Source organism: Bufo bufo, chromosome 1, assembly GCF_905171765.1.
Source record: "Bufo bufo chromosome 1, aBufBuf1.1, whole genome shotgun sequence".
Lineage (NCBI taxonomy): Eukaryota > Metazoa > Chordata > Amphibia > Anura > Bufonidae > Bufo > Bufo bufo.
Genome location: NC_053389.1, coordinates 548598750 through 548626421, shown reverse-complemented (window position 1 = coordinate 548626421; position 27672 = coordinate 548598750). Strand labels below are relative to the sequence as shown.

General features: G+C 41.5%; 1 protein-coding gene across 3 annotated transcripts in view; it reads right to left on the bottom strand.

Moving 5' to 3' along the window:
• Positions 1 to 27672, bottom strand: part of LRRK2 (leucine rich repeat kinase 2) — a 142896-nt gene that overhangs the window by 52270 nt on the left and 62954 nt on the right. For all 3 annotated transcript variants that reach the window (XM_040412433.1, XM_040412449.1, XM_040412440.1), the window contains 18 exons: positions 25540 to 25664; positions 25326 to 25459; positions 24674 to 24818; positions 23618 to 23757; positions 23392 to 23520; positions 22865 to 23035; positions 22470 to 22749; positions 18785 to 18955; positions 17532 to 17647; positions 15629 to 15692; positions 15337 to 15551; positions 13987 to 14237; positions 11070 to 11218; positions 9147 to 9240; positions 7455 to 7650; positions 7189 to 7370; positions 5905 to 6134; positions 329 to 456 (listed from right to left, as the gene is read on the bottom strand). In XM_040412433.1, coding sequence (XP_040268367.1) covers positions 329 to 456; positions 5905 to 6134; positions 7189 to 7370; positions 7455 to 7650; positions 9147 to 9240; positions 11070 to 11218; positions 13987 to 14237; positions 15337 to 15551; positions 15629 to 15692; positions 17532 to 17647; positions 18785 to 18955; positions 22470 to 22749; positions 22865 to 23035; positions 23392 to 23520; positions 23618 to 23757; positions 24674 to 24818; positions 25326 to 25459; positions 25540 to 25664 — 2920 coding nt within the window. The remainder of the gene's footprint in view (positions 1 to 328; positions 457 to 5904; positions 6135 to 7188; positions 7371 to 7454; positions 7651 to 9146; positions 9241 to 11069; positions 11219 to 13986; positions 14238 to 15336; positions 15552 to 15628; positions 15693 to 17531; positions 17648 to 18784; positions 18956 to 22469; positions 22750 to 22864; positions 23036 to 23391; positions 23521 to 23617; positions 23758 to 24673; positions 24819 to 25325; positions 25460 to 25539; positions 25665 to 27672) is intronic.

The window sequence follows — 27672 nt, the reverse complement described above, 5'->3', positions numbered from 1 at the left end:
CTACAGTTTTTTCTTGTGTTTTAATACTGAAAAAAATTAAAACTTTGGAAAACATAATTCTTTCTTTGCATTGCCATATTCTGACCCCCATAACTTTTTTGTATTTACGTCTTCTACAGAGATGACTGATAGCAAAATTTTTGTGGGGTGATCTATTTTTAATGGTGCCATTTTGGAGTGCATATACATGTGTATGCAATTTTTATTTTTGCCTGGACCCTTTTTCCTCCCGTTCTTCTGTTGCTCCCGACAATTAAAAATGTAACTATATTAGATAAGTAGGAGTTTCTTTTATTAACATTATTTTAAAAAACATGAAAAATATTACCTTTATGTTAAAAAGCCAAGGTTTTATTGCATCAACTTCTGAAGCCCCTTTGCTGAGATCATAAACCACAAGGTACAAAGCACGTGGAGTCATAAAATGTGGGTGAGTGCTATAAAACTCCTCTTGGCCTGAAACCAAACAGGTCACATGCATTATGAATCTGTATTTATGTAATACACACCTAAATAGTGAAGGATAAATGACAGTCATATACTCTTCAGGAGAGAGCAAACCTTGAACAAATAATCACTTGTAGCAGAAAACATTGCAGTGGCACATCTATATAGAACGTCTGTATACAGCTTTCTCGCTCGTATCATTGGGGGACACAGGAGACATGGGTATAGCTGCTGCTGCCACTAGGAGGCGACACTAGGCAAAAAAAGTGCTAGCTCCTCCTCTCAGCTATATCCCTCCTGCATACACTGAGCTAATCAGTTTTAGCTTAGTGTCTGTAGGAGGCAGACCTCCCGTCTTCTTTTGTTATTTTTCCTTTATTCCCCTTTAGGTACAGGAAACAGAGAAGCCTGGCCTCTCTGTTAACCCAGGGAGGAAGGCCGGTGTCAGTTCCCCTCACCGCCCGCCCGACCTCCCCAAGAAGGCAAAAGTGGACCAGGGCGGCCCTGCTCCCCTGCATCCCGAAAGCCATGTCGTCATCTCATTTCTGCAATCCCCCCCCCCCCCCCCCCCCCCTCCACTCCAGCCTCACTACCACCTTCGTGCTAGTGGCTGAAGAGGTGACCCTGCTGGTACCCCGAGGGGGGAAAGTGAAGAAAAGAGGATGAAGATGGGGTAAATATTGTGAACACAGGGTAAGTATAACCCCCTCCATCCACCACCTCCACCAATCTCTCACCACTTCACCCCTCCATTCCCGGCCAAATGCTGTTTCTTCCCGGCCTGTGTTCTCTCCTTGCGTCCCCCCTCTCTCCACCTCATACATCCGGGGCTGACCAGTACCAGTTCCCAGCGGTCACATCCCCTCTTGGGGCGACCCCTGCATCCAGGTGCCGGGCGTCGAGGACGCCTGTCCCAGGTCTCCTCAGTCCGGAGTTCGAGAATCCCACAGCCTTCTCCAGGAGCCTGCTCCGCTCCCGGCCTCTCTGTCCAGAAAAAAAAAAAAAAACCTACTTGCCTGCCACCTTACTGAGGCTGGCTTTCCTATTGCATGGCTGTGTAGGTTAAAATTAACCCCTTCTTGCCTCCAGTTCGGGCTAGTGGTGTCAGCTTTCGAATACACGACTACAGGTGAAACTCGAAAATTTGAATATCGTGCAAAGTTCATTTATTTCAGTAATACAACTTAAAAGGTGAAACTAATATATGAGAGACTCATTACATGCAAAGCGAGATATTTCAAGCCTTTATTTGTTATAATTCGGATGATTATGGCTTACAGCTTATGAAACCCTAAAGTCACAATTTTGAGGTACCCTTTGCTCAGGGGGTATGGATTAATCAGAGTGTGACACTTTGAGCCTAGAATATTGAACCTTTTCATAAAATTCAAATTTTAAGTTGCATTAATCCAATTCCTTTTAATTTGCATTACTGAAATAAATGGACTTTTGCACGATATTCTAATTTTTAGAGTTTTACCTGTATATGTTTATATTGAGATAAATAAATAATAAGTTACCCTGGCGCTATCAAGTGCCGAGTGTGGTGTCTGTTGCAGAATTAACCCCCTCTAAGGTGGTGCATGTGCGCTCCCTTTCATGTGGTTACTGCCGCACTTCCCTGCAACAAGTCCATTGGATGTTTTTTCATGCAACCCCCCCCCCTTCCACGGACACGCACTGGCACTGTACATCCTGTCGCATTCCCCCTTCCTTAAGTGGAGTAGTTGCACTACCACTGGGTGCTGTACATCCGTACATCCATATTCCCCTCCTCCCACAGATGGAGTAAAGGCACTACCAATATATACCGTGCGTCCCGTCATATGACCTTCCATCCATAGACGGACTAATTGAATTACTGTACAGCCTGTCACATTACCCCTCTCCATAAGTGGCGTAATCGCACTACCACTGCATACTGTTCAGCCGGTTGTATTACCCCCCTCCATACGCGGCGTAATTGTACGACCACTGCATACTGTACAACGTGTCGCATTACCTCCCTTCACGGGTGGCGTAATTGCACGACCACTGGAAACGGCACAGCCGGTCGCATTACCTCATTCCATAGGCAGAGTAATTGCTCTATCACTGGATAGTATATCCTGCGTTACCTACTCCCACAAGTTCAGTAGTCACATGAATGGGTGAAGTAATTGCACCACCATAGGATACTATGTCTACTATGCCACAGCACTAGGTACTATATTTCCTATCATATTCTTCCTCTTCCACGGGCGCTGTATGCCAAGAGACGGTACCCACTATTACCCGTTCCTCCCCCACAAGCGGAATACGGGCGCAACCACTGGATATTGCAGCTACTACCGCATTATCCCCTTTGTTTTTGGTTGTTGGTTTAAAGTGCAGTCATGGCAGTCTCTGACCTCCCAGGGTGCGTCCCTACAACACCGCTTTAAGCCCCGGTGGGACTCCATACTACATGGTTGGTCATGATACTTGACACCTTCTTAGGTGGTGTATCTGCCCTAGAAGAGAATTCGGTGGTTACTACCAAGCGAATAGAGTATTACACTGCCTCTGAATACTGTTTCCACATCTAGCTCTCCTCCTTTTCAAGTGGCATATTTAGTCTAGCGCTCCATTCCATGGCTACTATTGTATGTCCTCTTCCGCAGGGCAGTAATTACACTAGCACTAGAGATCGTAGCTACCACTGTAAGGCCTCCTTCCCAGGTGGCATTTCTACCCTGACTTTGGCTTTTGTGGCTACTATGGTATAGCCTCCTATTTACTCTAGCACTACATATCATGGCTACTACCCTTGTTTCGGTGGTTACTATCTGTATGGGCTTCTTCTCAGGGGAAGGATTTGTGTTAGCACTACATGCCATGGCTCCTACTGAGCAATCTCCCCCTTGGGTGGAGTATTTGCGTTAGTACTACATACCATGGCTCCTTCTGTATGGTCTCCTCATCAGGTGGAGTATGGCGCTATCACCGTATACTATGGCTTCTACGTTATGACCTCCTCCTCAGGTGGAGTATTGCACCAGCACTAGTTCCTGTGGCTACTCCTGTCTGGCCCCATTCTCAGGTGGAGAATTTGCCTTAGCCCTAAGTGCCTTGTCTACTACTGTGTGGTTCCCTTCTCAGGCTAGTGGCTTACATACCCCCTGCAAGCAATGTGGCACCCGCGTTGTTTTCCTCCTCACTCCTTGCATTTGCAATGGATATGTTTCTGTGGTTTCTACCACATTGCCCTCTGTTCCGTTTCATGTTTCGGCACTGGCTCTGTATGCGGTAGCTTCTACGGCTTCTCTCATTCTATGGGTGCAACCCTCACACTGGTCCTAGGTGTGGTGTTTGTGTCTACATTCGCTCTCGGGTGGATCTCCGTCTCACTTTACGCAACCAATGGATGCCGTTGCACTAATAGGTGGGGTCATTATGCTAGCGCTTGCAGTTTTAGCTGATTCGTCCACTCATTCCTGATGACATGGTCATCTGCAGTAGTTCCATTCTCTGACCAGGTATTTGCATTAGTATGCATGCTATAGCTGATCAGCCATTCACTTCTGGTGCGCACTATTGCAGGGTTCTCCCTGGTTGGCATAACCGCCTAGTTTCTATGACATTGGTCTACCACATGGTTCTTATTTCAAGTGGGACATTGGCGCTAATTGTTGACGCTGTGACACTATTAACACTGCCTCTTTTGACATGTCCTTATGTAGGGGACACACCTATTCAGGGCACATATCGTGCATCAAATGCTTTTCCCCCCTCACCAGACGGGACTATGGTGCTGTCGCATGTTGTCAATGCTAATAGATGTTTTGTTGCTGGAACACAACACCGTTTCGACGTTATGCCCCTCTGCAAGACGAGTAATTGCGCTCCCCCCAGATTATGTTTCTGACATGGCCAGTGTCCATACTCCTGAGGTTGGATTCTTACTGTTCTGGAACACCTGCACTATTTTTTCGTATATGTCCAGATTTTCTCTGGTGTTTTTGTGACGTCGGACATAGTCATCACATTCTCTCCTGGAGAAGTATTTCTCCTATCTCAGACCAATCTGTGCATTCCACTGATGACAACATTGTCCCCTTCAGGCAGAGTCGCTACACGGTGACAGTAGATGGTCTCTGACGAATATGACGAATCTACACACCTCTGAAATTTTTGTTTTTCAGCCTAGAGTTGGGTCTGCCTGATCCAGGCAGTTTGTGGAGTATCAAACAGCTTCTTTGGTTAGAAGTCTCACGACAAGCCTCTACGGCTTCAGGGTCTTCCACAGTACCTGCTCCTTAAGGGGCGTTTTGTTTTTAAGCAGAGATGTATGCTGCGATCCTTACCTTTTGGATCGGCTTCCACGAGTGTATTCTGGCGAGTTTACGTGCTGTCTCTCTCATGTATTGTAGCCTACTCTCTTTTAAGAGTGCGGTTGCTCAGTTTCCTCAGGCCGTCTAATGGCAGTCATGATATGGTCCTGGATCCAGCATCACTCACAGTCTTCCTTTTGTCCAGTGGCGGAGGTTGCTTTGGCTGCACTCTTCTGCGGAAGTGCTCTCTGCTCCACAGCTGGGATACTATTGATCCCCGGGGACACAGTCTTTTCCTCTCAGACTACCCCCATTTGTCTATGGTTTTTCATTTTTTACTTCCGAATGGTTCCCGTTATGGCTTTTTGTCCCCCTTGGCCATCCCTTATCTCTGTCTTGATGAGTGATCATATCCAATACTTTTTAGTCTCTTCTCGTGGATTCTTTACAAAGGAGTGGCTACTCACTGTTTTCTTTGACAAATTGTCCCACAGGAGTCTCCTCACGTACCTGGGAGATCCCTACATGATTAGTCCTCGGCCAGTTGCCCAGTAATTCCTTCCAGTTTTCCCAGTTTTTTCCTGGGTTGAAGTATCCCATCCTGATACTTATACATTTAGTAAGGTCGTGTCTAGGTTTTAATGTTGCTCGTTCGCCAGGTCTCGTGCATACCTGGATTCTACAGGTTCATTTCTGTTTAGTAAACATCCCTTGGTTTTACATGGGGCCTATTGCCATGCAAGACATCTTGGGTTTCCAGTCCAGGTCCCAACAGCAATTCTGTGGTCCTCGTTATCCGGAAGTACCTTCCGCACATCATCTTCAGTCGTCAGACATGCTTATCCTTCTTGTGGATATTATGTGCTGCTATCCACATCTTCCGAAGCCTCTCGAGCCCTTGGGCTTCATTTAACTGGGTTTTCCTCATTTTGCCAAGTCTAAGACGCCGTGCGTTCCACGCTCTTTGGCTGGCCTTCCTGCACTGAATCGGCAGGGGATTGCAGAGGTGCATATTGTTTGTTATTTTATAACATATCCTGTTTTTGTCCCCAAAAGTTGTGTAACCCCTTTAGCTACCTGAGTGAATGTTGGTTACATTTATGAATATTTAGTAACATTTTACAACACAAGGAGTCCAAAAGTAAATTTAAAAATGTTTTATTACCTGCAAAGTCCCAGACATTGAGAGTGATTTCCTTCTTAACTTTCCCCCTTATTAGAATGGGCCAGTCCTTCACATCAATGCCAATGGTAGCCTTTTCGGACCCCGCCCCTGGGTGCTTTTCTTTCATTAGCTGATGTACAAGTGTTGTCTTACCACTTCCTGTGTTTCCCATGATTAACAGCTTCATACGATTATAAGGAACAGCTTTTTTTAAACGTTGCTGAAGAAATCTAAAAAAAAGTATATCACAATATTAGGGCTCTGAAATCTGTGTGCTGCTACTAGTGGCAGAGAGAATACACGGGTATCATAGTGTGAGTCTGGCTGTATTTATGAGCAGAGTGCTGCCCCAGCTCATCATGGCAGTAACCAATAGGCTGCTGTGTATAAGTGCAACCACTGCAGCCTCTCAATCACTGCCCTGAGTGGCGAGGGAAGCAGGAAGAGCGCTCTTGCTCATGAATACAACAGACCAGTGTATTCTGTTAGTGCCACATTTTTGGGAAGTTCTGGTTACTAGTAGTAAAAGACCTGTAGTTGTGATTTCCTGAATTTACACTGGGCAGAATATTAAGCTGACAGATAAACTTTAAAGGGGTTTTCTGGGAGTTCATTTTAATGGTACTAAGCTACTGTACCAGGAACAGCTACTACAAAATGTATGGAGCCATGGCCTGACTTTGCGGAGATGGGGGAGGGGGGGGGGGGCATAGTTGTCATAACACAGCACTGCTTTGAGTACTACCTAAGAGCAGCAAAAAAAAATTCAGTGATGGAACTGAAGTCTCCTTACACAGTCTAATTCTATCCTATTTAATACAGCTTCAGCCTGTCTCCCCTGTCAGCTCTTACATGCAAGAGGCAGGAAGACCAGTGAAAAGCTACATCTCATAGAACCACACTGGAGAGTCAGCACATACAGATGGCATAGACAGGCAGCGTGAATCAGGAGGTTTATCAGTCTACAAGGACTCATCGACTTTATTACTGCGCTCTTGGTCAATTAAACAAGGCAGAAATTAGATTTTCAGAATTGCTCTATCCACAAGAGACATACAAGGGGTGGAGTTAGGTGGGTTGAGGTAAAGTCATAAGTGCCAGGAGGGATAAGGTGATGTAATCCTGTAGTATGACCAAGAACTCATAATAAAAAGGTTCAAAACATATGGATGCAATTGAACTAGAATGAAACAAATTAGACTGGTAGAAAATTGGCGGTGGATTAGTATCCTATGTAAAAGAAAAAAAAGGAGAGCTTCTTTAACTTGAAAAAAAATACAGTACCGTATGAGATCTCTGGCTTTGCATCCTATACGCTTCAAATCAAAATCAAGATGGAGTCCATCAAGTGGAAGGTCCCATATTTTAGTAAGTTTTCCCATTTCATCTGGAAACGACCTCAAATCTGGATTGTGACTTATATCAAAGCAAGTGACACTCACAAGAAATCCAATTTCAGGTGGTATCTGAAACAGTCAAGTATTAAAATGACTGCTGAAGTTCTAAATTCTGAAACAAAGTAACAGTATGACTGAAATGTACACTATTACCTCCTTGATCATATTATGGGAAAGATGTAGTTTCTCCAGACGTGACCATCTGCTTGCATCTTTACGGAGGTCCTCAAGATTCAATATGCAGATCTGATTGTGGTTCAATAGGATTTCTCGTAGACTTAGAGAAGCCCATTCCAGTGGACCAGGCAGATTACTGATCTGATTGTTGCTTAAATCTACTGTTCTCAAACTTTATGGAAAAAAATAAAACGGGAATGTATGTCAATACAGTAAAAAAGGTATGCTACTGGAAACCATTTCATTTACTAATCCTCAAGTGATAAAGCGGTAATGGTGAATACTAATAAGTGCCTCCATTATAGAAGCGCTCATTAGTATGCAGGAGGTGAGGGAGAGGTGACTGCAGCCCTGTACTAACCACTCCCTGGTTTTCCTCCATGGGCCATGCTGCACTGTCCTGATTGCATAAACGCAGTCCTCCAGGCCCTGAGAAGGACAGACCTCTGGACCTGCAGAGAAGCGGTGGAGCAGGAGAGGTAAGTAAATTTATTTATTTTAGCTCTGATGGGGGTCTGAGGTCAGATGTTTGATATGGGGGTCTGATCTGAGGTTTGATATGGAGGTCTTATCTAAGTTGTGATATGGGGATCTGACCTGAGGATCTGATATGGGGGTGTGACCTAAGGATCTGATATGGGGGTCTGACCTAAGGATCTGATATGGGGGTCTGACCTAAGGATCTGATATGGGGATCTGACCTGAGGATCTGATATGGGGATCTGACCTGAGGATCTGATATGGGGATCTGACCTGAGGATCTGATATGGGGATCTGACCTGAGGATCTGATATGGGGATCTGACCTGAGGATCTGATATGGGGATCTGATATGGGGATCTGATATGGGGATCTGACCTGAGGATCTGATATGGGGATCTGACCTGAGGATCTGATATGGGGATCTGACCTGAGGATCTGATATGGGGATCTGACCTGAGGATCTGATATGGGGATCTGACCTGAGGATCTGATATGGGGATCTGACCTGAGGATCTGATATGGGGATCTGACCTGAGGATCTGATATGGGGATCTGATATGGGGATCTGACCTGAGGATCTGATATGGGGATCTGACCTGAGGATCTGATATGGGGATCTGACCTGAGGATCTGATATGGGGATCTGACCTGAGGATCTGATATGGGGATCTGACCTGAGGATCTGATATGGGGATCTGACCTGAGGATCTGACCTGAGGATCTGATATGGGGATCTGACCTGAGGATCTGATAGGAGCCTGATCTGAAGTTTTATATGGATGTCTGATCTGAGTTCTGATATGGGAGTCTGATCTGAGGTCTAGTATGGGGGTCTGATCTGAGGTCTGCTATGGGTGCCTGATCTGAGAATCTGATATGGGGGTCTGACCTGAGGATCTGATATGGGGGTCGGATCTGAGGTCTAATTTGAGGGTCTGATCTGCTGTCTGATAAGACATATTTTATTTATTTTCTGCCTCTAAAGCCGTCTTATCATCAGGTGTGTCTTATAATAAAATAGGTTTTAGTAAAATGAAACCAAGCTTACATGAATATTTTATAAAACAATGTGCCAAACATGATATCTGTTTCTATTACATATATCACTACTGTTTGAATGAAAAATGTGATGTGATCATGCTGGTAAATTTTGGTAAGATTTTTTTTTATTAAGTGGTAAACTTACTAAGAGAGTTGAAGAATTTCTTTAGGGATACTTGTAAATTCATTATGGGACAGCCTTAAAGTTGTCATCTTTGAAGGAATACTAGGCACCATTGCTGAAAAGATTTAAAAAAATGATGAATTCTTTATAAAGTAAAGGCTTCATCTTAGTATATAACATTAACAGTAGATACACAACTGGTATAAATAACCTTACTGGCAGCATTAATTGGGCTCCCAATCGGAAGACTGATGCAGTTTATTGCTCCTTCTCTTTTTCAGAACACAGGGAGTGCTATGTAGTGAAGAGAGGCAGTGGTGGTTTCCCTCTATGTGGCACTGCTAATCTGGGTCTGCTAAGAATTAGCAGCACTGTGTGTGATCACAGCAAGATGTTTTCCCATTACAGTGTAAACTGCATAATACAATAAAAATATACATTCCCATGTCCTCAACAGACAGTTTTGATTGCTTGAGGAAAATTTTAGGTATATAATAAATATACAAAAAATGTGTAAAAACATGGACAATATGGCCAAAACAATATGGAGGACCTGGACCCAATGATTCACTTAAGTTCTTTAGTTCTTTACAAATTCAAATTGAAACAAAACAATTCACTTTTTGTATAATTTACCTGTTATAAAGGAGAAAAAATATTACTATACAAATTGTATAAATACAGCAGATGAGTGTTTTCAGGAACCAATTTATGATCCTGGGACCCAATTTGATCAGAAGAAATGGAGCACTGTCACCCCTTTTCTCTTGAACCTAACAGCACCATCCATAAGCATGTAACCATGTCTAGTTTTTCTGCTTAGCCTATTTACATGAACAAGAATGAGAGGGTGAACTACAGTACCAGACCCAGCCACATGCACACTGGCATTGCTGTATTAGGTATTGCAGAAAAGGGACCACTGATCAAAACGCAGAAAACCTCTTTATGGGCAAGTTGCTTTTTCCCCCGGATACTGATGGATGCAGCACAATACCTTGGGCTGGTGGTGCATCAGTATGGAGTTACCTTTGTATGTCACCATGTAGAACTAGGCCTACAGTGAAACCCTACCTTGTGGTCTCTGCTACAATATGCCGGTTTTGTCACACCCGAGTAGCCGTTGTCATACAATGGATTAGAACACAAAAAATATCTTGCTACATATACATGCAAAGAACTTTTTCCTGTGCAGATTGCCAGGCTGACAAAGACAACTGCTGCTTCAAAACAAAATGGAGAAGGGGTAGGTAGTGCACTTCAAATTAACTATAAGTAAATTAACAATACTCCAAAGTACAGTTGTGATGTGATGAATCATATTTGCAGGCAAAATTTAGTTAGTGTCATCAATATTAGATGAATGGGATTCTAACTCTTGGTACCCCTGCAAACGAGGGCTGCGGCCTCTTCTTCAGGCTTGTGAGGTCACATCCATCAGTCATATAAAAGGTCTGCAGCTCAGTGCCATTCAATGAATGGCACTGAGCTGCAATACAAAGGACAGCAACTACACAACATAAGGCGCTGTGCTTGCTATACTATGAATTAGCGACAGCACTAGCCTGTGTGCCACGTCCCCTTCAACAGATGATCGGCGGGGGTGCAATAAATCACATTCTCACCAATCTGATATATCCTAAGGATAAGACATGAATATTTGAGCCCCGGTAAACCTTTAAAGGGAAATGGCATTAAGGGGTTACTGCAGAGGAAATAGTCAACAGGTGCTTTCTCAGTTACAACAGCTGATCAATAGAGGTCCCAATAGTGTTTAGCTCTTTGTGGGGTTCTGCCTAATAGAAAGGCGTTCAGTTTGAAGGGGAAAACATTCCTTTGGGGAGGGAAATCCAGCTCCAAAAATTATTTTAACTTATATCTTCTTGTTCAAACTGTTGAGCAAAGAATCTCCACAATGTGTGCATTAACTAAATTTGCTCTCACCCAACTTGTTTGCCATGGCACAGAATACCTCTAGCTTTCCACAGTTACTCAGGATATTGGGTGCAAGTGAAGAAATCATGTTCTTGTTCAGATTCAAAGTCCTTAGTTCAGACATGCATAGTGGTACATGAATGTTTGAAATGCAGTTACTATTTGACAAAAAAAAATGAAAAAGAGTTAAATGCTTGTAAATCTACAACAAATACAGTAGGCAACATTTATAGATGTTCAAATAAATAACTTTAAAAATATAGTTATTAACCCTTAGGATAACGGAGGTTTTTTCGTTTTCATTTTTCTTCCCTATTTTCCTTGAACTTTTTTATATTTCCGGTCACATAGCTGTTATTTAGGTATTTATTTTTTAATTATACGGAAGGGGGGTGATTTAAACTTTTATGTTTTATTATTTTTAGATATTTTTTAACATAAAAAAAATTTGTGATGATTTTGTGGCTCATATATGAGCGTATAAATTATGTTTTTTAATTTTGTTCTATCAGGGATTTTTTAAATGCCATTTAAACTCAATATTGATAATTTCTTATCCAAAATAAGAATTGCATCATGAACACCTTCAGCCTTGTCAGCGAGGCTGAAAGTGTTCAGTGCAACTACCAATGCCCCAAATGGCCACATGGGGCATCGGTAGGAAAAAACGAAAGAGCGAGCTTCCAGTTTTTTTCCTCATTTAGATGCAGTGATCACACTTGGTCACGGGATCTAAAGCATTTAATTACCGCGATCGGCATTATTGCCGGTCACGGTAATTAGGCGCTGGCCATGGCGCCCGCTGAACGTGTGAGCGGGTGCCATGTTTACACATCGCTCCAGCGCCATACATGTACGGTGCTGTTAGCGATCAGGTTAAAAAGTAAAAAAAAAAACTTGGCTCAGAAAGTAACACTAGGTAAGTGTATGCTAAAAATGCAGACTCCTGGCTGTGCAGGTTCCTGCATAGTCATCTCGCCTGGCCCTGTCAATCGGAAGGAGAGAGAGGGGATGCAGGAAGAGCATGGGTGCACAGAGTAGCTTGGGCTCGCCCTTGGTGCTCTTAAATGGGTTGTCTAATCTCAGACGATGGGGGCATATCGTTAGGATATATCGGGAATGGAGCCCTGCAAGGTAGTCGCTGGAGGCCTCCGGTTCGGATACCACCAATCGCTCTCCCATAGAAGTGAATGGAAGCGCACCGCGCATGACTGGCCACTGCTCCCATTCACGTCTATGGGCCCAACAGAAATAGCCAAGCCAGCTCGGCAATTTTCAGCGGCCCCATACAAAATGAATGGAGGCTGGCTGCGCATGTGCAGTGCGCTCTCCACCACTTTCAGGGCTCTGTTCTCGATATAGGTGTGGGTCCCAGCGATATGCCCCCATTTCCTGAGATGAGACAACCCCTTTAACTTCTCTGCATATGGATTAAAAGTACTTTTTCTCCAGAATGAAGCAACAGATCATTAAGTGAAAGGTACCATTACACTCAGCTGAGCTAGCCCTATAAAATGTTGATCCTGGCTTAAAGGGGTTGTCTCACTTCAGCAAATGGCATTTATCATGTAGAGAAAGTTAATACAAGGCACTTACTAATGTATTGTTATTATCCATAATGCTTCCTTTGGTGGCTGGATTCATTTTTCCATCACATTATACACTGCTTGTTTCCATGGTTACGACCACCCTGCAATCCAGCAGCAGTGGCCATGCTTGCACACTATAGGAAAAAGCAACGGCCTCTCTGGTGACTAGGACCGTGGGAGTGTGCACAGACTAGTGTTTTTTCCTATAGTATGCAAGCACGACCACCACTGATGGATTGCAGAGTTGTGATAACCATGAAAATGAGCAGTGTATAATGTGATGGGAAAATGAATCCAGCCAGCAAAGGAAGCAATATTGACAATCGCCATACATTAGTAAGTGGCATGTATTAACTTTATCTACATGATAAATGCCATGTGCTGAAGTGAGACAGCCTCTTTAACAGTATATAGAGGTGCTGTCTGTCATTCTAATCCTGCCTGTAATGATCAGCAGATAACTGCAGTAAAGTGATCTGTACAGACCAAGAATGGGTGCCTATTATTAGGCTTAGAGGCCAGTGCGAAAACTACAGGATTTTATGGTTTTGTTTAAAAATAGATATTGATATAGGAAATTAAAAATAACATCACTAGAAAATTCTTTGGAAATATGGTTAACATAAAAAAGTGATTTAAACAATAGGTGATTTTCTGATGACACATGCCCTTTAAGAGGAACCATATAGCCATGTGTGTTTACTTGGTGTGAAACCTTTGCCTCCAGTGCAGACTGTTACCATCATCTTCACCCATGACATCTACTAAATAGGTTATTTAACCTTTATATCTCTTATTACAACTATTGTTTTTCAAATCTCAATCTAAATCCATGCGACCAGCTGATCTTCAGATAATAAAACCAGGCAATACACATCATAAGGAACCAAACTGAAGTCCAAACTTCATTTAAGTGACACTCTAAGGCAATGATGGTGAACCTTTTAGAGATCGAGTGCCCAAACTGCAACCAAATACCCACTTATTTATCGCAAAGTCCCAACACAGCAATTTTACCTGAATACCAATATAGTATATATTCCATGTACTTCATTTAGCTATTAAAGTCTGCCTACATTCAGTGCGCTGCCTGTGCTGTTCATAGTGAGTCCTGTGCTGATGAATGGCAGGAAAAAGTCTAAAGCATATTGGTACGCCATAGACTTTTTCCAAGGCGCGGGTGCCCACAGAGAGGGCTCTGAGTGCCGCCTCTAGCACCCGTGCCATAGGTTCGCCATCACTGCTCTAAGGCAATGTTGTATACTGCATGCTCTAAAACATAATACACATCAAAATAGAGACATCATTACTCGGTACTCTATGGAAAGACATATTACCCCTCAAGGATTAATTCTTCAAGTCTTTGTGCAACATTTTCAGTACATTCAGGAAATTCTTTCAGCTGATTGTACGATAGATTTAGATGCTTCAAGGTCAGACATATTGCACTTGTATGCAAATCTATGGAAGGTCCAATTTCATTTCTCGATAAATCAAGGAATGAGATACTACTCATTTCCAGAACAGCAGCAGGAAAGGTTTTGAAATTGTTATTGCGCAAATCCAGGTAAGTCAAAGATTTGAAAACCTAGAATAAAAAGGAATAAATAAAAGAAAAGGTAAAACAAAAAGAATTACTTTAATTACTTAATAATAATATAACATCTTAATGAGATTGGATTTTATGGTCCATTATGTCTTCTGGTATAAATTGGCTTCAGGCTACTTTCACACTGGCGTTTTGAATTCCGTTTGTGAGATCCGTTTCAGGGCTCTCACAAGCGGCCCAAAACGGATCAGTTCAGCCCCAATGCATTCTGAATGGATAAGGATCCGCTCAGAATGCATCAGTTCGGCTCTGTTTTGCCTCCATTCCGCTCTGGATGCGGACACCAAAACTCTGCTTGCAGTGTTTTGGTGTCCGTCTGGCGATGCGGAGCCAAACGGATCCATCCTGATTTACAATGTAAGTCAATGGGGACGGTTCCATTTTCACTGACACAATATGGTGCAATTGAAAACTGATCCGTCCCCCATTGACTTTCAATGTAAGTCAGGACGGATCCGTTTTGACTTAGACCTTTTTTAAAAAGAATAATGCAAACGGATCCGTTCTGAACGGATACAAGCGTTTGCATTATAGGTGCGGATCCGTCTGTGCAGATACCAGACGGATCCGTTCTGAACGGATACAAGCGTTTGCATTATAGGTGCGGATCCGTCTGTACAGATACCAGACGGATCCGCAACTAACACAGGTGTGAAAGTAGCCTAAGAGGTACACATCTTCAGATGCCGAATATTAAATGAAATTAGCATGCATGTAAAACGTAGTGTTAGAGGTAACATTCTAATTATTCTTTAGAGGTTTTTCTCATAAAAACAACACTTTTTGATGGAAGTTGATGATTCCTCATACACCCAGTAAACCGATTTTGCCAGTGGAGGTAAGCGCTGACACTGTGTTAAAGGTGGATTTAATACATTTACAGCTTGATTCAGCCACAGCAATAAAATGCCCGTTGGTGCCTCTTCCTCGGAGTTGTCTTTCTGAAACAACCTTCTTAAAAGGCATTTTCATAAAATCTTATTGCACTGCCCAAACCAGCTTCTGGCTCTGCTCAAGAAATTGTGTCATTACTTATACTCTGCCATTATTGTACAATACAAACAGAACCTCCACTTACGTCACACAGGGATTTCGGAATAGATGCTAAGGCATTCTGTTGAAGCTCCAGTTTCTCAAGACGTTCCAAATGACTGGCTAAAAGGCATTTTTTATTTATTAAGTCTATGCTTTCTAGATCATTTGCCGACAAGTCTAAGGTTCGAATATGTTCCTTTTCAGTTAATGAAGAGGTGCTATCGGTTCGTTTCATGTGTAAGGATAAAAGTGCTTTACCTAGAAAAAACAAAATATATAATTTGATTGCAATAAAGCTAAGCTTTCCATTTCCTCTTTCTCAGACACCTACTTACATGGATACTCAATTTGAGGAAAATCTTTTCTGCGACGTAAATTAGGTTCATCCCCAAATCCACCCTAAAAAAGAAGAATTGAGAGCATGAATGTTAAATGCCTTAAAAAGTTTACTTTAGGGCTTGTTCCTATCTGCATTGACTCCGTCATTCTGTTCCCTAAAAAAAAAAAAAAAGAATAAAAAAGTGTCTGTTTTAGCCCCCTCGCACCCCTGGACATAGCAGCATGTCACAATTGTGCGAGACGTATATAAAGTGGGTTTGTGAGCTAAACCTACTCCACACATGGCGGGTGCCAGCTGTGTTATACAGCGGATAGTCGCCTGCCGAGGATGCAATTGGGCATAACTCCGACCCCAGCCGTTTCACAATTGTAACTGAGATACCTCAGCAGTTAAACAGAGGGAGGGTGCTCCTTTTGTGTCTTAATCAGCACCCCTGCGGCGTAATCATTGGATGCCAAATGGTTAGCATGGCAGCTGGGGGCCATCTGAAGGCCCTTCGCATTGCCAAGTTACTGCATCTATTATGTCCTGCCTCTGGCAGAGTGTAATACAATGATAGTAAAATTGCTGTCTACGTTCCAAGCACTCCAACAATCTCAGGCTCAAGTCCACTAAGGGGATTAAAAGAAAAAAAAAATTTCAAAAAAAAGGAAAAAAAAAAATTATCAAAAAGTTGCTTGTTTCCCAAGATAACAAATCTACTAGCTACAGCTCTACTCGCTCTCACACACCTATGTCAGACAAATAAAAAAGTCATGGGTGTAAGAATATAGCTACACAACAAGATTTTCTTCATAAAGGCGTTTCAAGAAGTAAAACATAAAAACTATATGAATATGTTATCACCATAATTGTACTGACCTGCAGAATAATTGCATTTTTTTAACCCCACAATTTTTTTAATTTTTTTTACAGTTTCACAATACATTGTATGGAAGATTAAATTGCGCAATTAAAAAGTACAAAAAACAAGTCCTGCAAAAAACAAGCCCATATATGGCTATGGCATCCCACCTCCCCCTTGGAAGGGGAGGTGGAAAAACTGAAACTGTAATCTCCCAAAATTGGCCTGGTCATGAAAGGGGTTAATCACTTTGCTAAATGGCTGCTTCTGAGCATTACGTACGCTCAGTTAGGGTACATGCACACGTTCATGATTCATGTGCGGAGAATCCGCACTGAAATCCGCAGGTGTTCGCAGGCAAATCCGTGCAGTCAATCCGCATCAATTAGTGCGGATTTGCATGCGGATTTTACTAAGTGAATGAAGAAAATCCGGTCAGAAAAAATAAAATAATATGACATGCTGCGGATTTTAAAATCCGAACCGCAGGTCAAAATCCAAGCGGAAAAAATCTGCATCGTGTGCACTGAGAATTTCAAATTCTCATAGAATACAATGTACATGACCTACGGTGCGGATTTTCCGCAAGCAAATCCGCACGCAATCCTGATCATGTGCATTTAGCCTTAGAGTCTCTGCTAGGTGGGCGCTATTTTTGGATGGAAGAAAAATTTATTTCTTCAGGACTTTTCTTTCCACCAAAAATTACATGACGGGATTTTATGTTTTTCAGATTGTATCTACTTTACTTTAGTGCTAGAAAGAACTTCTTCTTTTCCGCCTTAGTTCAAGTTCACAGTGCTTTCCCATATGCATGCCGATACATACCAAATGGTTTAATAAATCAGATTGGTCAAACCTCGTATCAATCTTTACTTCTGTCATCTGTAACAGAACAAGATGCAAGTCTCTAATATGATGGGTGTCACCTTTTATAAATGTGTTTGAGTATAAGCTATATCTTATGGGGGGCAGAACGAAATAGAAGTATAAAAGCAAACAATCCAGCCAGCCAGAATTACCATGACCTAACACCTAGTAATATACATCATACCAAGGAGTTAGTCTGCCGCTGATCCGATGTCACATGATTCAGCTTTGAGTTTTCTTTATGAATGTCAAGGCTGACAAATGAGTGAGATTTTTTCATAGGATGCATTCCTTCACTGCCTTTAAACATAAAAGAATGAAGAGTATTTTAAGTAATGAGTAATGTTAGTCTTACTATATTACTAATACTTTCAGCCAGACTCTTGATAGGCATTAGGACAGATCTGCAGCATACAGAAAGTAACCCATACAATAACAACCGGCAACCAGCCGCTAGGCTCACATCTTATGTTAGATACCAAGAACAGGGAAAGCGAATAGGGAACTTTAAGAATTTACCAGTATGCAACTAAACCCACTTTTCCACCCAATGGTACCGGCTCTCCCCAATCTACTCGCCTCCACTGATTCTCTCAGAAAAATCACTAGTCTGCAGTGTTGTCACATGAAATAACAGTACTGGCTTGGCTCGCTGGGAATGCCCTCAGATGTGATCCCAAAAAAACACCAGTACCAGTCACTATCTGCAACTTTGGCCTAATGGTACATTGGAAAACAGGTACAGCCATGTAGAGTCAAGCTGGCTCCATGCAGTAGAAACTGCGCTTTAGGGGCATAATGCATTGCAACAGATGTTCGGGAGTTTCCACATATTCCTCAGTTATCTAAAAGAGTATTTACAGATACACAATTACACACTCTAATAATATCTAATATGTCTGTGCAGAAAAATTATCTGTAAGACAGAATAGTGAATGCAGAGAATTGAATCAAAATATGTATGTGATTTCCTTCTCTTTTTTGCTTTCTTTTCTCACTTAAAGGCCTCATGCACACGACCATATTTTGTTTCCGTGTCCGATCCATTTTTTTTTTTACGGATAGGATGCGGACCCATTCATTTCAATGGGTCCGCAAAAAACGCGGACAGCACACCATGTGCTGTCCGCATCAGTATGTCCGTTCCGTTGCTCCGCAAAAAAAAATAGTGCATGTCCTTCACAATGGTTTTACACCCAGTTTTTATGGAGAAACACCACTGCTGACACTTCGGGGCTTAATAAATTCCTTTCTATGTGTGTTTTTTTGTTTTTTTTGGGGGGAGTCTAATAGCTATAGTTTCAAGGTGAAATAATAGAGGAAAAGCAGAACAGATAACTTAATGAAAAGATGGAGCAGATTTGTTAGTTTAAAGAGAATACAAGTATTTACTAAACACGTCAAAGGCTGATACATCCTTTTTGCATATTACATTACCTTCGCTATCTAGGTCATCACTGTTAGCAAACACATCATCAAAACTATCATTTGTGGAGGAATCATCTTTATCAATCAACTCCGGCATGGAGGGAGATTCTCCTAAAGATCGACAACCATAGAGTTTGCTCTGGTAACGAAAAACCATTCTTGCCAAAATGGGCCCCAAGTCTGGAAGTTAAGTGCAAAGAAGGTACAGTATAGTCTATACAGAATACATCAACAAAGTACTAAAGTCATACTATGCCAAGAAGCCAATTGCACATTTATTTTAGATTAGACAACAGTTTGCATATTTTTGGCATTCAGCAACAAATTTCAGACCCCCTGTGGTATTCTGCAGAGAGTGCAGGTTGTTCTCCAATATAATAAATTCGATCACTAAACCCCCGTTCATTGAAAAGGATCACTAGAATAAAAGCAGATAGGAGAACCAATGCTTTTAAAATGGAATGTTGCTTGTGCTTAATGGGAACCTGGCTTGTGTTGATTTCAGTGGTTATCATTTATGTGCCACCTTTTTGTGTATTTTTTATGCAGTTTTTCAATGTGTATTTATTAACCAATGCATGTTCAATACAAAAATGCATTTTCAGCTTGTGGTTTTTGGCGTGGATCTGCACTAAAAACACAAAAAAATCTCGCGGACACATATGGAGCGTTTTTTCAATGTTTCTCATTCATTTCAAAGGCAGATTCAGAACGGATTCTGCCCCAAGACAGGCCATGCTGCTTATTTTTTCCCATGTGGAAAAAAAAGCCAGAGCTGCTTCTCATTGAAATAAATGGGAGGCTGTTTTGAGGCGAGATTGTGCCAAAAACTTGTTTGTGTGAACTGACCCTTACTCATGAATAACATGAAAGTGTGACTTTTCTCCGCCATGTGCTCCCAGCATTAAACAGTTCTTGGAAACTGCTTTTAAAATAGTAAGTAAATGACAAACTGCTGTAGTTTCTGTCACTGTAAGGCCCCTTTCACACGAGCGAGTATTCCGCGCGGATGCGATGCGGGAGGTGAACGCATTGCACCCGCACTGAATACTGACCCATTCATTTCTATGGGGCTGTGCACACGAGCGGTGATTTTCACGCATCACTTTTGCGTTGCGTGAAAATCGCAGCATGCTCCTCTTTGTGCGTTTTTCACGTAACGCAGGCCCCATAGAAATGAATGGGGTTGCGTGAAAATCGCAAGCATCCGCAAGCAAGTGCGGATGCGGTGCGATTTTCACGCACGGTTGCTAGGAGACGATCGGGATGGAGACCCGAACCTTATTATTTTCCCTTATAACATGGTTATAAGGGAAAATAATAGCATTCTGAATACAGAATGCTAAGTAAAACAGGGCTGGAGGGGTTAAAAAAAAATAAAAATCATTTAACTCACCTTAATCCACTTGCTCGCGATGCCCGGCATCTCCGTCTGACTCTTTTACTGTATAGGACCTGTGGAGAGCATTAACTATAGTTTAAGGACCTGGGATGACGTCACTCCGGTCATCACATGGTACGTCACATAATCTTTTACCATGGTGATTCACCATGGTAAAAGATCATGTGACATACCATGTGATGACCGGAGTGACGTCATCGAAGGTCCTTTAGCCAGGTCCTAAAGAAAAGAATACAGAAGCAGATGCCGGCTGCGCTATCAAGTGGATTAAGGTGAGTAAAAAAAAATTTTATTTTTTTTTTAACCCCTCCAGTGCTATTTTACTTTTCATTCTGTATTCAGAATGCTATTATTTTCCCTTATAACCATGTTATAAGGGAAAATAATACAATCCACAGAACACCGATCCCAAGCCCGAACTTCTGTGAAGAAGTTCGGGTTTGGGTACCAAACACGCACGATTTTTCTCACGCGAGTGCAAAACGCATTACAATGTATTGCACTCGCGCGGAAAAATCGCGGGTGTTCCCGCAACGCACCCGCGCATTTTTCAGCAACGCCCGTGTGAAAGAGGCCTGAGGGCTGTTTCAGACGAGCGGATGCCGTGCGTGACATCCGCTCCGTGAATGACAGCCAAGACCTGATGCAGACTGCAGAAGCACGGAGCATTAACATGATTGATAATGCTCCGTGCCTCTCTGTGATCTCAGTGACAACTTTATCTCACTGTGATTTCATAGTAAAGAGGTCACAGAGAGGCACGGAGCATTATCAATCATGTTAATGCTCCGTGCTTCTGCAGTCTGCATCGGGTCTTGGCTGTCATTCACGGAGCGGATGTCCCGCACGGCATCCGCTCGTGTGAAACAGTCCTTAAGGGCAGCATAAAGTGAATGACAGGTTCCCTCTAAGGGTAAATGCACACGTTCAGGATTTGTGTGCGAACAATCCGCACTGAAATCCGCAGGTGTTCGCAGGGAAATATGTGCAGTCAATCCGCATCAATTGGTGCAGATTTGCGTGCGGATTCGATTCGGATTTGGTGCGAATTTTTCTCTCCCCACTGAAGTGGATGGAGAAAATCCATACAGAAAAAATAAAATAAACTGACATGCTGCGGATTTTAAAATCTGCACAGTACAGATGTAGTAGAGTTAACACACATGGTTTATGAGACGTGTTATCTAAACTAAATGCGTTAAGCAAACACCTTCAATTGCTTTTCAATGGCTTTTGTTTCAAGATAACGCGAAGAGTTAAGAAATTTGAGTTAAGAGTTTGTGTGTTAACTCTGCTACATCTGTAGGTCAAAATCCACGCTGAAAAAATCTGCAACGTGTGCATGAGAATTTCAAATTCTCATAGAATACAATGTACATGACTTACGGTGCAGATTTTCCGGGCGCAAATCCGCACAATCCTGATCGTGTGCATTTACCCTAAGAGTCTGCATTCCTTGTTTTCTGTCTCCCGAGAAAGCTCTAAGTGAAGCTTCCTTTTAAAGAGGACTTTTCATGCAATTTTATTAAGGGAGATATATACCTGTACCCCCCGCTGATGCTAACACCCTGCTTGATTTTTTTAAAATATGCCTGCTATGCCCCGCTGGATTTCTCCCACTCAGTATGCTAATAGTGAGCATCGGAGAAATGGGGAGGAGACGCAGTCTTTCTTCGTGTGCGTCACCTTCCCCCTGGCTGTAGCGCTGTACAATCGCAGCGCAGAGCGTCACAGCCAGGGAGGTTTTTCTCCTTAGCTGTGCTGCTCTGTGCTGCTATTGGACAGCGCTACAGCCAGGGGAGAAGAGACGCTCACGGAGAAAGACTGCGTCTCCTCCCCATTTCTCCCATGCTCACTATTAGCATACTGAGTGGGAGAAATCCAGCGGGGCTTAGGCATTTATAAAAAAAAAATCAAGCAGGGTGGCAGAATCAGCGGGGGGTACAGGTATATATCTCCCTTAATAAAATCGCATGAAAAAGTCCTCTTTAAGACTGGCTAGAGGTGCTGCAAGTTTGTGGTGTGCACCAATTTACAGTACAGCAGAAGCGGGAAATAAGATCAAACCCCATTTACTGGAAAGTACTGAAAAAAACTCAACTGATATAAAAAAAAAAGAGTACATCAGACTTTCAGATCTGCAGCACTCTCATTCTGTTGGCAAAGATGTAGTGGATTTTACATAAGGTGAAATCTGCATGTAACACATGGAACCAGCCTAGGGAGGTAAATGTAAGACATGTGCTCTGGCAACATAAATGACTACAGCAAACTCGAGGAAACATACTGTACCTTTGCTTCCTTCATGATCTACTGAAGGATTTTTTTGTGTATTCTGTTTCTCTGAGAACAGTGGGTGAATCCACGAAGGTTGAATTTTGCCCATATGAAAACCTCCCAGGCAAATGCTGTTATTAGCCACATCTAAACCGAGCTTTTTTAACAGCAAGCTGATGACCTCATTATTGCCATTCTTAATGCTGATTTCAAGGGCCTTCCGCGAATCCTGTTCATGAACTCCGTGATTTAACAACAGCTCCACCAACTTAGCATTGGTTCCCTTCTCACAGACCTATTATAATCACCACAATTAGTCTTAAATGATTAATTAAAAAACACCTAGAAAACATGCACAGCAGATAATACACATTTTATGATCTAGCTCTGGCGTGGAAGCTCCTGCGTACCTGGACAATTAAAGATGTATGTTTGGGTTTCTTATTGACATCTGCTCCTAGCAATAGCAGAGCTTCCACAATGATCATGTGATTTTCGGCACAAGCCTTGGCCAGAAATTTGTTCTTTACGTTGTCATCCAAGGTCATTTCAGCAAAACAGCGATAACATAATACCTGAAACTAAAGCATGGACAAATGCGGGAACGCAGGTCACATATAAATTATACTGACGTGTCTGGAGTGTATTGCTGTATATTGCATTTCAAAAGACTGACGACGATGTATTACGTAAATTTATTGGGGGAGATTTATCAAAACTGGTATGACGGAAAACGGTCTGAGTTGCCCATAGCAAGCAATCAGATTCCACCTTTCATTTTCTAAAGGAGGTCTGAAAAATGAAAGGTGGAATCTGATTGGTTGCTATGGGCAACTCAGCCAGTTCTACTCTACACCAGTTTTGATGAATCTCACCAATTGTGTTTGACAGAATGAAATACCTTTAAGCAAGAGAAACTGAAAAAATCTTGAATTACCTTCTGGCTCCGTTTGTTTGCTAAACACATAGATATTTGGTAAAAAAGTACGGTGTCAAAATCTTGTAGTTCTAACAGCTTTGCAAAACTGTGTGACAGCTTCATCAGTGTTAGAGCAGCCCGAAATCCCTGAGGATGCAAAAAACACAAATGCTGCAGCTACTGATTTATACCAAATTATACTGAGTTATACAAACTATACAGCAACCAATAAAACGTAGCCTACTTCCTCTTGTATCCTGACAACATCCTTATACCGCTGTAATGTGGAAACCAAATGAGTTGACAATAGGTCCATTATTGCAATGCAAATGTTTTTTCTTGTTATTAGAAAGGACAGGAGAGAGATTCCAAAGTATTGAATTTCTGAAAAATGAGCAAAAATATGTTTAAGAGAAAACAATTTCCAATATATTAGTCAAGTACAAATGGTAAACAGAAGACGATATTCCACATTAAAGATAATATGACCAATTGTTAGAATATCTACATTTAAAGGCTATGTACACCTTGGAGGTAATTTTTTATGATTGCATTGTACTCATTTTGAGATAAAAATCTTTTTTTTATTTGGTAGCTGAGATGCTCTGCTAGCAGGATCTTAATTTCCTCTCTTTTCTGTCAGACAGGGAGCTGACAGGCTCCTTATCTCTGCTCTCTGACATTATAAACACTCATCAAAGCTCAGTTATTATCTTACTGATAAGAATGTGGCTTAAATAAGTGTTTAAGACCTCTCAGTAATTTAGAGATAAAGGTTATTAGATGACCGGCACACAGTGAAAGTACCAGTCACACAGCTAGAAAAACTGTTTAGGGTGGGTTCACATCACGTTTTATGCCTCTGTTTGATGTATACTTTACCAAAAAAAAAAAAAAAAGATACAAAAACGCAGCACACCACGTTCTTGTATCCCGCACAGTCCGGTAAAAAAATGTATACTTTATTTTTATGGAACTCTATGGTGAATAGATGCCACTGTATGGCATCAGTCTGAGGCATCCGTTTAACGTATATCCTTTTTGTATACGTTAAACGGATGGGAAAAAATGGGATGTGAACCCACTCTAACCTTTTGTGACAGAACAATATTTTTAATAAAGGACAATTGAAAAAATGATATTTAGTCCAAAATAAGGAAAATGCAATCATAAAAAAATTGCCTCGAAAGGTGTACAAAGTCTTTAAGCTAGGAGGAAATTCATAACTGTGTGAAGTCATTATAACCCAATTTCCACAGTAAGTTTTTTTTAAATATATAAAATTCATGTTATACATCACCTTCATTTCCAGGATACATCTGGATACTATGCAGGATAGTATCAAAAGTTCCTTGCTCTGATAGCAACTCCAAAGACCCTGAACATTCAGACAGGGAGCTCACTACTTTCAGACCACAGGCTTGTATTCCTGGATTAGAAATAAACTAAAGGCAAAGAAACCAAATCACAATGTTGTGTGAGAAGCTGACTAACAATATCAGCAGGAACTGGTAATAAAAACAGCTAAAATCGTTAAAAAAAAAAAAAGGCTGCTTTATTTGTGCAACTGGGGATATGGTGCTAGACATTACTGATCTACAAAAACTGATACAGAAGTTGTTCGTTTTACTCACTTCCTTTGATCCTTTTATTGACTAAATTGTATGAGCACCTTTATGGACGTTTTTCTATTTCAGACTATTATCAGCTGAATCCACAGGCCAGCAATCATATATGGGTAGTTCCTTACTATTCCCCAACAGATGGTATTGGGGGAGACAAGGATCAGACGTGTTGACTTTTATTGTCCCGGGAGATAAGCTGCTACCATATTCCAATATAGTCAATGGGGTCTGGCGGTGCACGGCCATGTCCAGAGCCCTTACATCTACTACATTACATCAATAATGCAAGCATTTAGTGGTTAGTAAAGGGAGTTTTAGTACACATACCTTGTTGAGGGCTTGTAAAATGAACCTATGAGTTCCTTCAAGTAAGCACTGGTTTCTGATTACTTTACGTGGAAGATTTAGGAATGAACTGTCTTCTGCAGTTATGGGATTATTTAGAACATCATATGTAGTATCTAAAATAAAATACTTTAAGAACTCTGCATACCTACATATTCTTTATACATAGGCTTAGCAATGACATAAAATCACTCACCATCACACATAATCTGCACCATTACCCGCAGGGCCTCCAGCTGGACCCCAGAAACCTTTTTATGCTTCTTCATGGCATTTAACAGACTTGTCATTGTCACAGTCAGGACATCCAAATTAAAGGAGCTAAACAAAAAAGCAAGAAAGTATTTGCTAATAATTGTAAAAATGACTACATGGTAGTTAGAAGGAGATGATGATGGAGAGTTTTTCAACATTGAAAATACCTGTGTGTGTTATATCAATATGGGTAAAGCTTAGGTTTATAAAATAGAATGATTATTACTAAATGGAGCAACTTGTGAGGTCATGCCACTCACTGAACTATACATAATATGGATCCAGTGAACTTTCCACAAATTACAGATTTCCAAGTGAGATGAAAATTATAATAATGAATTAATAAAATATAAAGCTCGGGGAAGTGATAAATTATGTTGCGACTATGAGAAATATGTTTGAACAGTAGTCTTAGTTAATACCTTTGGAGCTGAACAGTAGTATAAGTTAAAGAGGACCTTTCACCGCTCCTGACATATCTGCTTTAATAGCTCCATGCATTCCCCATGTAATAATTCTGGAACATCTATTCTTATGTCTCTATGTTGTCCCATTCCTTTATGGGAATGGATTGCTAGCAATCTGCAGTAAGGGCACAGAGGGGAGGTAACAAGTTGGGGGGTGTACCTGCACAGACTGACTCTATCCAATCAGTGCTGCCATTGTCATTGTCAGACTGTGCAGGTACACCCCCCCAACTGGTTACCTCCCCTCTGTACCCTTACTGAAGGTTAATAGCAATTCATTCATAACTTCTAGTGCAAATAATAAAAGGAATAGCACAACATAGAGACATAAGAATAGATGCTCAAGAATTGTTAGTATGTGGGGAATGCATGTAGCTATTAAAATAGGCAGGTCAGGAGCGGTGAAAGGTCCTTTTTAAAGCTCTTTAGCACTCGCTTTTTAATTAGCATTTTTGTTTTTTACAATACCGGACTAATAAAAATATTTAAAGCTCTTTTAGTTAAAAGGAGTTCTCCAGGAATTAAGAAAATAAAATTACTTAAAATATTACTTTATTATAAATATATTCCCATATAACTTTCATTAATTATAATGGATTGTTTTGTCTAGGGAGCAATTATTAGGGACAATAGAATGGCCGCCATCCTATTAGTACACACAAAACTTGTCCTAATCACACAGGAGGACAAATTACTTCAGAATACGGAGCCGCCTCATCCTCCTCTCTGCTCTACTTGTCAGGGATTATGATCCTGAATACATATTAATAAGATTTTCAGCTGAATCTCTGTAGGAATAGAGTTCATGGGGAGACATAAAGTGCAGAGAGGAGGGTGGGGATGTGGATAATGAGCAGCAGCACTTGTATGCAGTCTCCATTACCACAGCCCCACATTACCACAGTCTGTCCTGTCCGTCCTCTGTACTTCATGTCTCTTCATGAACTCCATTCCTACAGAGATTCAGCTGAAGATCTTATCAGCTGTATTCAGGATCATAATTCTGTCAAATAGAGGAGGGAGGAGGATGAGGCAGCTCTTTAGGCCCAGTGTTCTGAAGTGATTAGAAATGCTGAAACAAATAGAAAAATACAGTGCTAAGCCCCACATAGGTTAGTACAGTAGAGCTAGTTGTGATCACATTAATGCAGCTGCAGGTATTGTGCTCACCTTTTCAGGGTTGTGATTAGCAACCATTATATACGCAAGTAATGCAGATTGGAGTCACTGTGGTATCAGGCGGAGAATCCTCGCCAGGCACAAGCCGGAAGTCAGATATGCAAATTGTCTGAGGCACAAAAGTGTCTCAATCTGAAGGATAAAAGAAGAACCAGTGCCAGATTCCAAATTTCTATAGATATCTTCAATTCATATTCCAAAACTGTGACATGTTTCGGAGATCAAACCCTTTTTCATACAGATATTGGACATCATGTCTGTATGAAGAAAAGGTTGATCTCTGAAACGCGCCACAATTTTGGAATAAAAATGGAAGATAGTCATAGAAACTTGGGAGTCTGGTGCTGGTTCTTCTTTTATCCTTCATTTGAGACAATTTGGCTTACATTTCTGAAGTAACTTGTCCTGCTGTGTGATTAGGACAGGTT